At 49.9% G+C, this 13,463-nt stretch overlaps 1 protein-coding gene across 4 annotated transcripts in view; it reads left to right on the top strand.

Annotated features, from left to right (window-relative positions):
* Positions 1 to 8,082, top strand: part of Syne3 (spectrin repeat containing nuclear envelope family member 3) — an 83,569-nt gene extending 75,487 nt beyond the window's left edge. For all 4 annotated transcript variants that reach the window (XM_036206609.1, XM_036206607.1, XM_036206608.1 and 1 more), the window contains one exon: positions 5,574 to 8,082. In XM_036206609.1, the coding sequence (XP_036062502.1) occupies positions 5,574 to 5,783 (210 nt within the window). In that variant the 3' untranslated portion in view covers positions 5,784 to 8,082. The remainder of the gene's footprint in view (positions 1 to 5,573) is intronic.
* The last annotated feature ends 5,381 nt before the right edge of the window (positions 8,083 to 13,463 follow it).

The raw sequence follows: 13,463 nt of genomic DNA, 5'->3' as shown, positions 1-13,463 counted from the left end.
TTAGGAGAGACAATTAGGATGCCCCGTGACCCCAGATGGATGCACCCAGCCCTGAGATCCACTGGTCTGGATAGTTCATGAATCTGTGTTTCTGACACATTCCCGGGTGTTGGTCACACTTCTAGTTCAGGGACCACACTTTGAGAACCAGTGTTTTATGCTCTGGATTCAAATCAAGACTCAGTCACCGGTGTGTGTTACATTTGGCAAATTGCTCGACCATGATCTTCCAGTGAAGGAAAGGAGTCCACTGAACTAAAAGACGGGAAAAGTTTCCTTCCTACTGACTAGCACATAGTAGGCTCTCATTGGTGTGTGTGTGTGTGTGTGTGTGTGTGTATGTGTGTGTTGTGACCACCAGCTTATAAAGAAGGAAGAGTTATTTGGCTCACAGGTTTTATAAAGTTTTCCCACCCATGCTCACTTGTCCCTGTTGCTCTGGGCCTTTGGTGAAGTAGTACATCATAGTGGGAACATGAGGTGGAACAAAACTACCCACCTCATGGCCAGGAAGCAAAGGAAGAGGAAGAAGAGAAGACCACAGTCTGTTCCATGGTCCTCTTCAAGGACACACTCCTTAATGGCCTAAGGACCTTCCAGGAGGTCCTTTTATTTTATTTTATTATATTTATTTTATGTGTATGAGTGTTTGCCTGTGTGCGTGTCTGTGCACTACATGTGTGCCTTTAGAGGCCAGAAGAGGCCATCAGATCCCCTGGAACTGGAGTTACAGTTGTAAGCAGCCCTGTGGGTGCTGGGAATTGAACCTAGGTCCTCTGCAAGAGCAGACATTGTTCTTAACAGCTGAGGCATTTGCAGCCCTACCTCTTAAGGATTCCATTCCTCCAAATACTGTAGCCGGGGTATCAGTTCTGTAACTCACAAGTCTCTACGGGATGCTCAAGACCCAAATTCACAGTCCTTATGTTATTTTTTTAACCTGGTTAGGTATGTTTAAATATGATAGGGCTCCACACACATGTGCACACACACATGCACTTGTGCCTAAGCTCACATGGGCACACACATACACACATTTGCACATGCATCCTTGTGCACACACACACACACATGCACACACATACACATGACACACACACATATGCAGAGGCCAGCCAGGTAGAACAGAAGTACCTTCTGCAAACGTTGTGATCTCACCAACTTAAAACCATTTTATATATTATGTTCAGCCCACGGGGAAGAAAGACACCCACTGTCGAGCTAATGATTTATGTGTGGCTGGTTCTCCACACTTCCTTTACTCCCTCCAGGCCTCAAGTCATCCAAGGCTCCAGCTACGTCAGCAGCTGCAGCCTGTTTGTTTGCATACACGGAATAATTAAGATTTATTACATTTGTACTGCCAGCGTGGTAGCCAGCTCTGTGCCAGTGGACACCTGCCTGCAGTGCTCAGACATACGAATTGTAGTTGCTTCTTGAATGGCAGCTGGGCCGTGAGTCACCTCAAGGCCTGCTGTGGCCTGGGATGTGTCACTGCCCTCCCTGAAAACAGTCTTTTCACTGGGACCCTGAGCTGACTGGCCCTGCTCTTCTCCAGTTTGCAAGGGCCAGGCTCTCTTGGTACACTGGGCACCTCACAGTGGGACTCTCAGCACACAGGCCCACATGTGGTGCCACCTGAGAGTGCCATGGGTTTACCTGATTGTATCCCCAAAGTTTATTTTTATTTTTATTTTCTATAATTAACATTTTCCTTTTATTTTACATACCAACCGCAGCTTCCCCTCCCTCCTCTCCTCCCGTTCCCTCCCCTTCCCAAGGTTTTAAGATTCATAATTTTTCTTTTACATTTTCACCTCTCTGGAATTTAGATTTCTGTTCCAATCTAGTCCTCCCAGGGAGCACTCATGATTACTTCCACCCTCTACCAGGCAACCTTCACCTGGGATTCTTGGAGGTCAAAATCTCTGCTGATGATTACATTTTGTTCTGGTTTTCTTTAGGCTACACTGGGGATACCCACTTAGCCCACCTATTTGGAGGAGGCCCTGCCTATGGCTCAAGTTCCCAAGAAATGGCTTTTCCTCCCTCTCAAATGTGTAATGTTCTGGCTCCTCTTTCTATGAAGTCATTCTCCTTGTTCTCTACATCCCCACTGATGGCGTAGGCCCTCTGTGTGCACAGCACCTCCATGTGCATGCATCTTTATGTACACAGCCCCCTATGTGCATGCACGCAGCTTTATGTGCACAACCCCCTGTGTCCACGCACGCATCTTTATGTGCACAGCCCCCTGTGTGCACACAACTTTATGTGCACAGCCCCTCTGTGTGCACACACGCAGCTTTATGTGCACAGCCCCCTGTGTGCATGCAGCTTTATGTGCACAGCCCCTCTATGTGCACACACGCAGCTTTATGTGCACAGCTCCCTGTGGCATGCACGCAGCTTTATGTGCACAGCCCCCTATGTGCACACGGCTTTATGTGCACAGCCCCTCCGTGTGCACACGGCTTTATGTGCACAGCCCCCTGTGGCATGCACGCAGCTTTATGTGCACAGCCCCCTATGTGCACACGGCTTTATGTGCACAGCCCCTCCGTGTGCACACGGCTTTATGTGCACAGCCCCCTGTGGCATGCACGCAGCTTTATGTGCACAGCCCCTCCGTGTGCACACAGCTTTATGTGCACAGCCCCCTATGTGCACACGGCTTTATGTGCACAGCCCCTCCGTGTGCACACGGCTTTATGTGCACAGCCCCCTGTGTGCACACGGCTTTATGTGCACAGCCCCTCCGTGTGCACACAGCTTTATGTGGGCTGTCTTTCTTCACTTCCTCTCTCTCCCTCCCTCTCTTCCAAAAGAGTCTCCCATAGCCCAGGCTAGCTTCAAATTCACTGTCTGTGAGGACAAACCTGGATTTCTAATACTGCCTGAGTGCCAGTGTTACTATCATACCCAATTTACCCACTGCTGGGGACCAAACCCAGGACTTCATGAACACTAGACAAGCATTCTACCTACTGAGCCACAGTGTCCCAGCTCCTTTATGGAGACTTTTCAGTGCATTCTGGTGTTGGTGGTGGCTGTTTGCTTTCTTGGTAGTAAGATAATGGTTGCCTTTCAACAGATGCTTGGGCTGGGTGGGATACTGTAATACCAAACCTTAGAAGGCATTGGTTGGGTTCCAATGGTAGAGGATAGCTGTCACTGCTGAGGTTTAAAAAAAAAAAAGTATGACGGGTGCTGTGATGGACACTCTCATGCCTGATCTTCAAAGCTCTTGACAGCTCTCTTCCTTCTTTCTGCCCAGGGACAGCAAGGCCAGTTGGGACTGTGGCAGAGTGATGTCACTGAACACTCTCTGTGTCACCTGCTCATAGCTCAGCAAACAGCTCAAATCTGCCGCATCCCTCGTCCTAGCTGAATAGATAGCTGGGCTTTGCTCAACCATACTGTCTCTGACCCAGACTGGCCTCAGACCACGTTGGGTGCCATCTTCCTTCCACCCACGGAACCCCAAAGCAGCTGGGCATTGCTGAGTTATGACAGAGTTGTCACCAAGACCTTCAACACTGAGTCTTTGAACCTGAGTCTGACTTCCGATGTCCACATGGGTTGCTTTCCAGGCCTCCTGTCTCCAAGCCTCCCCCTCCCATACCTCCCCTACTTCTTAGAGACTCACCCTAGCCGTGGAGCCTGTAACTCCCTGGTCAGTCAGGCTTGTGAATGTATCAGGTGTTGTCTTTCTCTAGCTGTGATTGCATCCCCTGCAGAGGTTGTTCTGACTCCTACATCTACCCTGGTTCCTCTCTTTCTGCTATTTCCCCAGTTACCTGAATGTGATGATGATACTCGATGCTGACACCCACACACCTGCCCCTGAAGTGGTGCTAGCCTTCCTTGAGTGAGGACAAAGTTGCCCTTCCCTTGGCCATTACATCCAATGTCTTCCACTGTGGAAGGCAACCAGTTGCAAAGACCAGTTCAGTGTACCTTGTCTCCTCTCCTACTCCATCAACCTGGGAGTTTGAAAAAAAAAAAAAAAAAGTGATTCTGTGGCCTGCCTAGCTCACACAGAGATCAAGTAAACCTGGCCTGTGCACAGATGAGACACACACAGGCTCCTCTGAGCCCTCAGTAGTGAGATCAGGGCTGCAAACCCATGCTTTTGGTACTCAGAGAATAGGGAAGAAAACATATGGTCAAGGTAGCCAGCTGGGAAATGTGTTCACCATTAGGACTTACGCAGTTCCCATGCCTGGGCTCCCAAGGACAGACAAGGACAGCAGTTACCAATGTGCCCCAGGGCAGGCAGAAGGTTAAAGATGGTGCTGAGGGAGCTACAGTGAGAGGCCCTGCCCTGGGCTCAGCCAGGCTTCTCTTCACCTTGAGCTGTTGGGGCTGGTCTAGCTTTGTGGTGGTGAATGAGGCCTAGCCAGGTCTTAGGAAAGGACCCCAAGCTTCAGTTGCATTGATATGACTTCTGTACTCAACATGCTGAGACAAGATGGGACTGAGTTCAATTCCCAGCAACCACATGGTGGATCACAACCACCTGTAATGAGATCTGGTGCCCTCTTCTGGCCTGCAGGGACACATGCAGGCAGAATACTGTATAGATGGGACCCATGTTGGACAGCTAGGCCCAGAGTGCTGCCTTGTGATTATCTTTGGTCACGGTTTCTTGTGAGAGACACCATGTGGGGTGATGGAGAGAGCCTGGGCTTTGCAGTGTTGTGGAAGTTGAGCCTGTGTGTGATCTCAGGCCACTGACTCTCCTATAGCTTAGTTTCTTCCTCTGTAAAACAGGCAGAGGACAACCAGCCTCCCAGAGCAGTTAGAAACATTCAGGAAGCTTATGGTCTAGGTGAAGAGTTGAGCAGGAGGGCTTGGGTACAGTGTGTGTACACATGTGTACACACATGACAAATGGAGCCCAGATGTTTGGGGTGTAATATTGGGATAATGAAAAATCTTTACAGATGATGGGTGTGAGACTCTGTGGTCACCTCCTGGGTACTGAGGGATAGGCAGATGGCCAGAGCAAAGAGGATGAAGGACGGGAGTTTTGCCTCCTGTGGAGCCCTTTCCTCTCTTGGATAGCTTTGAGTAGGACACAGGTAATAATACTCTGTAGAGAAACTGAGGCACAGAAAGGCTCTGGGAACTGAGATGAGCTAGGATTGTCAATTTCTTTGTTAGCTTCTTAAAAAGCCTTTGTTAGAAGAGAAAGAGAGAGAGAGAGAGAGAGAGAGAGAGAGAGAGAGAGAGAGAGAGAGAGAGAGAGAGAGAGAGAAAGAGAAAGAGAGAGATTGAGATTGTTTTCTCCTTTTATTTGGTCCGGGATCACAGCCCATGAGATGGTGCGGCCCACAGTTAGGGCGGGTCTTCCCACCTCTACCCAGTCTACAACTCCCTTATAGACATGCTCAGCGGTTTGTTTCCATAGCGATTCTCGATTGACAACCAAGACCAACAACCATCCCACCCCACCTCCCAGTGGACAGACAGTGTCTGTAGTCACGCAATTTATCCAGCATGCCCTCCTGTCCCACTGCCCCCTGAACCTCGTAGTGGCTCACGGTCTATCTTGTGTTGGTTCGCAGAGTCGACAGCAGAGGCGGTGGCGGAATCCCTGCTCTCTCCTGCAGAAAGCGTGCCGCGTGGCGTTGCCGTTGCAGCTCCTGCTCCTGCTCTTTCTTCTGCTGCTCTTCCTGCTGCCGGCCGGCGAGGAGGAACGCAGCTGCGCCCTGGCCAACAACTTCGCCCGCTCCTTCGCGCTCATGCTTCGTTACAATGGCCCCCCGCCCACCTAGCCCATTGGGGCCTACTGCAGGTGACTTTCTGCAGACCCTCTGAGGCTGGCCGCTGGGGGAAGCTGGACAGACCAGACACCCAGAAGAGCCTCTGTCTAAATGCTGCATCTGTTCCCAGAAGAAACTTGCTTTTTCTACGATGTCATTTCTATCTATTTATACTAGGTGTGTACTGTGTGTGGTTAGGGAATAATGTATAGAATTTTTATACGCCATGTATGTATATGCTCAGTGTAGATAACTTCAGATATGATGTCTCTTTGTGCCTACAGAAGTCCCCAGCAGTGTGTTTTCCTAATGGGATTTGTGACACTCGTGCCTTAGCATTCTGTCATCCCTGGAAGACAGGAGAAATCACATGTTACTTTTATGACAACCTGTACCCAGGAATCCAGATACAAAAGTCTCCGAGCTGTGAGCGTAGCTGAACAGAATTGGAGCCTTGGAGCTCTTGTGCACGTGGCTAGTTTTAAAGCCACAAGGACTTGGGCTTCAGGCTAGATAAAAAGGAGTGGTGAGACCAGACAAGTGACAGAGGGATCCCTAGAGAGGAGCAGAAGAACTTAGAGAACTGATGAAGTTCCACAGAGTGATGGCGCTTAGCCCGCCCCACCCCCACGTGGCAGCCACTGGTGGCACAGACCAGCGAGAAATGCCTGTGACCATGAGCATGTCTTCAGGAAGTGGCTGGGGTTTTGTTTGTGTGTTTTCCCCAGGAGATAGAAAAAGGAAGGTGAACTTGACTTTTTATTCTTATGAGCAAGGGTGAAGCACATTGCCAGTGGCCCGTGCCAGTCCCCGGAGGCCTGTGTCATCACTGTGGTTGGGCATTCTCCGGGCTAGGGTGTGAACTCAGGGCAGAGTGCAAGCACGGGCCCACACTAGGCACAGAGGAAAAGACTCAGCCCATCTGAAGGGGTCTCTCTTCCCTTCCAAGAAGGAACTGCGCAGGCTGGTGGGTCTACAGCGCTGGACAGGTCTTACCTTCTTCCCCTGCCACGGCTCACAGTCTAGCCCCAGGCAGGAAGAAACAGGTGGGCTCCAGGCATGTGTGGGAGAGGCCTCTGGGATGACTCCAGGCTATGCCCAAGGCTGGAAATACGTCCAGGGAATTCCGGGAGGATTCCTAAGTGGGTTAAAATTGGATCAGGTTTGCCCTAAACTGACACTGTTTTTCCTTTTAGAAAATACTTAATGCCCCCTTTTTACAGATGGAATTTGTCTGGCAGGTGGGGGTGCCCTCAGGCATTGGCATGAGATACACAACCACAGTGTTAAAGACCCAGAGAGGCACTTTAAACACAACAAATATTGAGGTCCTAAGAGGGACCCGATTCCAAGGTCACCACCCTATGCACACAGACCAAGTCCCTCCCAAGCTGGCATCAGGCTACACCATGTATGGCTTTCATCCTTGCACAGAACCTAGGAAAGGCAAGCAGGAAGGCAGAGCCTTGGGGCTTGTTACTTCGTCTGTAACCTCAGCCATAAGGCCTCCCCTGCACACTGCCATTTTGCTGGGAAATCAGGGGCTGGTGAACCCTGACCTCAGACCCAGGTAGCCGAGTCCCGATGTTCACTAAGATCATTGGTCCACATCGGTCAGAACTGCAGCAAAGGACATCAACACTTCCTTTTCTGCTTTCCCACCTCACAGGTAAGAAACTTGAGGCCCAGAGAAGGGAAGTCACTTAGCCACAGCCACACAGCAAGAACCTGTAAAGCCAGAAATGGGCTGCTTACCACCGTCCTCAGGTGTTCATTATATAGCAGAGCCCCCTCACATCTCCCTTCCCAGGGCGAGGACATGGCTCAGAGATAACACACTTGCCCAACAGGTGTGAGTCCTGGGTTCCATCCCCAGAACTTAAGAGAGAAAAAGAAAAAGCAGAAAAGAGAGCTGTTTACTATTAATGCAATTGTGTCTCGTGGTAAATGGCTGGGGAGTGTGTAACTGCAACATGCGGGTGGTGGGGTGGTGGCAACATATCTCTTTTTAACTCTGACAACGACACTGTGGATTGCTTGTTTGCATAACTTTTTTTAACAGAGGGGGACTGATATTTTTATTACTTTCATATGAATATAGCCGGAATATGACATACTAGCCATTTCTGGGTGCTTTTCCGATGTAACTTCTTTTGCTTAAAGTGCGTATAGACACCTGCTACTGTGATGTCGCCTCCTAGCCAGTTACCATAGAGAGTTGGAGGGTGTCCCTGGAGAGAAGTGTTGGAGCTGACAAAGCTTAAAAAGTCTTCGTTAGAAGTGTGTGTGTGTGTGTGTGTGAGAGAGAGAGAGAGAGAGAGAGAGAGAGAGAGAGAGAGAGAGAGAGAAAGAGAGGGAGAGAGAGAGAGAGAGAGAGAGAGAGAGAGAGAGAGAGAGAGAGAGAGAGAGATTTATCCTGCAGACAGTGCTCACATGTAACCTACCTAGGTTAGCCTAGGAATGTGTGTAAGGATCCAAGCAGGTACTATCAATGCTGTTGGTCCCCTACCACCCTGTGTCACTTTCTGCTCCTTTCGGCCCCATCTGTTCTCTGAGTGCAGAATGCAGGAGCAGAGAATCTGTTTATAATGTGGTTGGATGAAGGGGGTTTAGGGGTCAGGACAACGGGTGACCTAGGAAGTCCTGGAGGTGCTGGTGGGAAGGGCAGAGGGGCTGCTCACTAGGCTGTGGTGGTTTGAAAGCAAATGGTCCCAAAGGGAGTGGCACTATTAGGAGGTGTGGCCTTGTTGGAGGAAGTGTGTCACTGTGGGGGTGGGCTTTGAGGTCCCTTTTGCTCAAGCTTCCCTCAGTGTGACAGTCAGTCGACTTCCTGCTGCCTTCTAGTGGAGATGCAGACAGCACCACACCTGCCTGCATGCCACCATGCTCCCTGTCATGATGATAATGGACTGAACCTCTGAAACTGTAAGCCACCACCCCAATTACATGTTTTCTCTGTAAGAGTTGCTGTGGTCATGGTGTCTCTTCACAGCAATAGAGTCCCTAACTAAGACATAGGCGATGCCTTTCCATGAGGGAACCGGCACCGAAGGGCTGGCATTTCCATACTGCCCATCCTGATCAAGCCTGGTAGTTCTTCATCCCTAAGTGTGAGGTGAGAAACAGAGGCTTTTAAAGATATAAAGCCACTTGGCCACATCCAGGTAAGACTCGAATCCAGGGTTACTGGACCCTGGAGCCCATCCATACTGGGGAGAAAGGACTTTGGGCTGGTGCCCCTAAGCTGCAATCTCTGGCCTCTGGGAATGGTGTCACTGAGTGGCAGCTCTCTACCCTCAGCTCCATTGGGGTGGGGTTAACGAGACTCGGCTTCCTGTGGCTCTCTGAGGAATCACCTCAGCAGGCACATCCCTGCAGGCCATTGGCCATCAGCCTCATGTTGCTCCAAGAGACAGGACTTGCCACACACCCTGGAGCTGAGGCCTCCTCTGGACCTGTGAAGTCCCCCATCACTGGCCTTAGTTCCCTGTGGGACCAGAGTCCTAAGACACTTTAGAGGAAGGAAACTGGGGTTCCTCTGCAGCTGGGACAAGGAGAATGACAAGCCCCTAGTGGGCTGCTGCTGGAAGGCTGGGCGCCAAGGGTGTGGGCCACCCTGCCAGGATGCCCAGGCTGCCTGACAGCGAGACTGAGGGGGCCTTTCTTTTTCCATGCAGTGTGGAGCCAGGTCTGACCAGATCAACAAGCTCTGTGGAGGATTTGAGAATCTGAGGAGAGCTGACCTGGCTGGGGTAATCAGATGGGAAACAGAGACAGAGGCCAGTCAGGGACCACAGAGGCGGAGGGCCGCTAATGCACACTAAATAGCCATGAGGCCAAACTTTACGTTGCATGTGTTTACCACTGTTGAAGACGGGAGACAGCAAGAAAGGGAGACAGGAAGTGGGGAGTAGGCGAGAGAGAGAAGGAAGGAGAGAGGAAGAAGAAGGAAGGGAGAAAGAGAGGGGAAGATGAATAAATGGATGGATGATGGATGGATGGACAGATGGATGGATGGACGGTCAGATTAAAGTATCCTGTCCCTTTTCATTCTAACCCACATATTAAGCCCTTAGAGTCTCTTCTTGGGGCCATACATATTGGAACATTAGGGTAAATGAAGTCTAGGCCCTGCCCTCAGGATCTAGACCAGGAAGGGTCTGTTCTGTATAAGATGCTGAATCCAGGCCAGGGCCTTGGCCCTTGACCTTGCTCCTCTGCCTCCCACGGGTGCTGCTCAACCTACCAGGAGCTAGAGGGCCACGGAGGAGACACGGGGGACCTGGGAACAAGTAGGAGGGTGTTTCATGACTTCTGCAAATTAAATGTGGCTGTGACTATGAGGACAGAGGAGATGTACTAGGGAGGCCAGATGAGGGACAGGAGAAAGGGCCTGGGTGTAGCAGAAGGGAAAGGAAGCTCACTGGCTGCGCCTCTAGAGGCCCCAAGGTAGATCCTTGAGGTCTGAGCACCAAGGCTTGGCAGGAGGCCCGAGGCTGTCTTTGGCTGTGGACATCTAAGTTTTTAGACACAACCCAGGAGGGGTCATACCCCACTTCCCTGTCTCAGAGAGATCTGCCTACAGCAGAGGTTCCTCTGTTCCCTCACCCTAGTCTTGTACTCTTTCCAGGTCAGCATAGAAAAGAGAAGTGGGCCATTCCCTCCCTTAATGTACCTGTGGCAGACATGAGTAGTTGATCATTGAGCCTTTCTCTCTCTCCAGCCTGAATGGACTTCCTGGTCCTCAAACCACTTAAGTGTTACTGCTAATCTGTCCTGTGGGAAAAGCACCTGCTTGTCATCCTCATCTTTATGGAGGATTTGAACCCAGGGGTGACCGGTCACAAGTTGGGTGTTTTTCTGCCACTGTGTAGAACTTGCCTTTGTCTTCTGTCGCTTTTCTTTCCCTTGTGGACCACAGGCCACTGTTCCCCCCGCATCTGGGTAGCCTGTTGGAAGATGCTGTTCCTGTGCAGGAGTGGCAGTTTTTCTCCTGTGTCTACTCTACCAGCAAACTCTTTGACTCCCATTGCCACTGGGAGTTGGGAGCACCAGAGTAGGGTGCCAGGGGCAGGGCTGGAAACAGGCTCAGGCCACCGCTGTCATGGCAGATGAAGGACAGAGGTTGCTGTGAGAGATCACTGTGCATGGTGCCAAATTCTTCTAGAAGAGCGCAGATGCAGGGGTCAGGCAAGTTCTTGGAGCTCCTGGGATAAAGAGGTGGACAGAGAAGGCAAGTGCATGTCTGTGTGTGTGCATGTTCGTGTGTATGGGTGTTGCGTAAGTGTGCTTTGGTGTCCAGAGCAATCGAATTCGTTGTTTAAAGTGTCCACTTGTGTAAACAGTACAGAGGGACCATCTCCTCTTGTCACAAGTCTCTGTGATTATAAAACATGAATTTTTGATAAGTTCAGCTTTCTGGGAAGGCCAGTGGAACTGGAGCCAAATGACGGTCTTGGAACATGTGTGTGTGTGTGTGTGTGTGTGTGTGTGTGTGTGTGTGTGTGTGTTATCTCGGTTCATATCAAGTCCAGAGCTGACTGGGGCCCACAGCACCTCTCAGTTCAGTGGGAAGGGCCATGCAAGTCATCCGGTCCCTGCTGATTGCTGTTGTGAAGTCGTGTGGTGGTCCCTGACACTTGTCCATTTTGGTGGCAGCAGTGTTCTGAAAGATGATTTCATGTTTCCATTGTTGTTTTATGTTTTTTAATGTATCTGCTCTATGTTTGGAAATAAAAAGCTCTATTTTGGTCTATGAGATACTCCGTGGTTGCCAGTCCTTCTTCTGAAGTTGGGAGTTGTCTGGGGAAGGCGTGAGGTGGAAGATGCAACAGGATTATGGCTAATTTACTTTGACATTGTTTTTAGGCAGGATTATCGCTGGCCATTGGGCTCCAGGCAGGGTATTTCAAGGCCGTCTCAAGGAATTGAAAACAAGGCTCATGCAAATCTGTAGAAGTAGCAAGGTCACATTATTTGAAGCAAAGTGATAGTGCAGGTTAGAGAGATTGATAGGGGCCTGATAACTGTTTGGGGCCTCCTTTCTGGGGTCTGAGGGAAAGAAGGGCTGTTTACTAAGGGGTGTGGTTTGGGTGGCTCTCTAAAAAAAAGATCATATACTCCTTTTTCCTATTGTATGTGTCCCTTCCTATGACACATCTGATTTTAATCACATGCACACCCAATTTTGCATATGCTTATGATGATCAATAGGGAACTCTCACTAAAAGCTTAGTAGAAGATGTAGTTTTGGCTTACTGCATATGGTGGTTTGAATGAGATTGGCCCTCATAGGTTCACTGAATGCTTGGTCCCTAGTTAGTGCAACTGTTTGGGAAGGATTAGAAGGTATGGCCTTGTTGGAGTAGGTATGGCCATGTTGTAGGAAGTGTGTCACTGGGGGTGGGCTTTAAAGTTTCAAAAGCTCATGTCAATCAAGCCCCTCTCTGATTGCTGCCTGCGGATCAGGATGTAAAACTCTCAGCGACAGCTCCCGTGCCATGCCTGCTTGCTTCCCACCATGATGATAATGGACTAATCCTTTGAAACTGTAAGCAAGCCCCCCAGTTAAATACTTTCCATTATAAGAGTTGTCTTGGTTATGGTATCTCTTCATATCAATAGAACAGTAATCAAGACTGTACACGCACCTAGAACCAGTTCAGGCCAGTTTGTCCCGTCTATTCTTCATACCCAGAAACACTGAGAACACACTGGAATAGAACTGTCTAAATTTGATTGCTATTAGGAACAAGGAAACTTGTTCATAGTTGGGGATGTGTGTAACCTGATGCAAGGATGGGTTAAGGGAGTTCTGAGGTTGCTAGTGAACTGTTTGGAGAAGGGTATGTGCACATGGTACTTACAGGTGATGGAGCTAGGCTGCCAAGTGCATTATTTCAAGGGAGGCGTGGAAAAAAATAATAAAACCAAACACAGTCCCAGAGTGCTAAATTGTCCTAGACTTGCCTGCCTCAGGATGAGTCCTCCTTTGTGCAGAGGTGGAGCCCAAGGCCACTGTAACACAAGCCAGAATGAGCGTCATCCCTGGGAGTATCTGTCTGAATATCCTCCAGACACCCCATCACTGTCTCCAGGGATAGATGGGTACATTCCCAGACACTCCCTGAGGAAGGAGACAGAGTCCCCAATGTGGGTACCAGCAAGGAGAACTCGGTCTTGAGACCAACTCTGTGGGCCAGAGCCCTATAGCTCTCTCTGTTCTTGGGTTTGAAGATCAGCCTTCTCCATCACAATGTTTTGTAAGATCTAAGCGAGAAAGGGGAACGATGAAATGGTATGGCTCTTGCAGTATGAGCCACATGGGGACCTGGCATCTGTGTGTACATACACACACACACACACACACACACACACACGCACGCACACACACACACATGCACATGTGTGTACCTGTACGTGTGTATGTACATGTGCGGGATGCTACCTGGCAAATGCTCTAAATTGTTCTGAGATGCAGCCCAGTTCACATGGCCCGTGTGTTTCCTAGACAAGGAATGCCACCCTGCTTGTAGTGAGGTCTGAGAAGCCAGCCAGTGACCTAGGACTCACCACAGGTTAACAGACACTCCTGAAGACTCCCTGTTACTAGTCAGACAAGGAGACCACACCTGGGACAAGGAATTTACACCTGAAGGAAAGTGACCCACCCAGCCCATGGGGTTTAAAGTG

This window comes from Onychomys torridus, chromosome 14 (assembly GCF_903995425.1).
Source record: "Onychomys torridus chromosome 14, mOncTor1.1, whole genome shotgun sequence".
NCBI classification, from domain to species: domain Eukaryota; kingdom Metazoa; phylum Chordata; class Mammalia; order Rodentia; family Cricetidae; genus Onychomys; species Onychomys torridus.
This window is presented reverse-complemented; position numbering and strand designations above follow the sequence as displayed.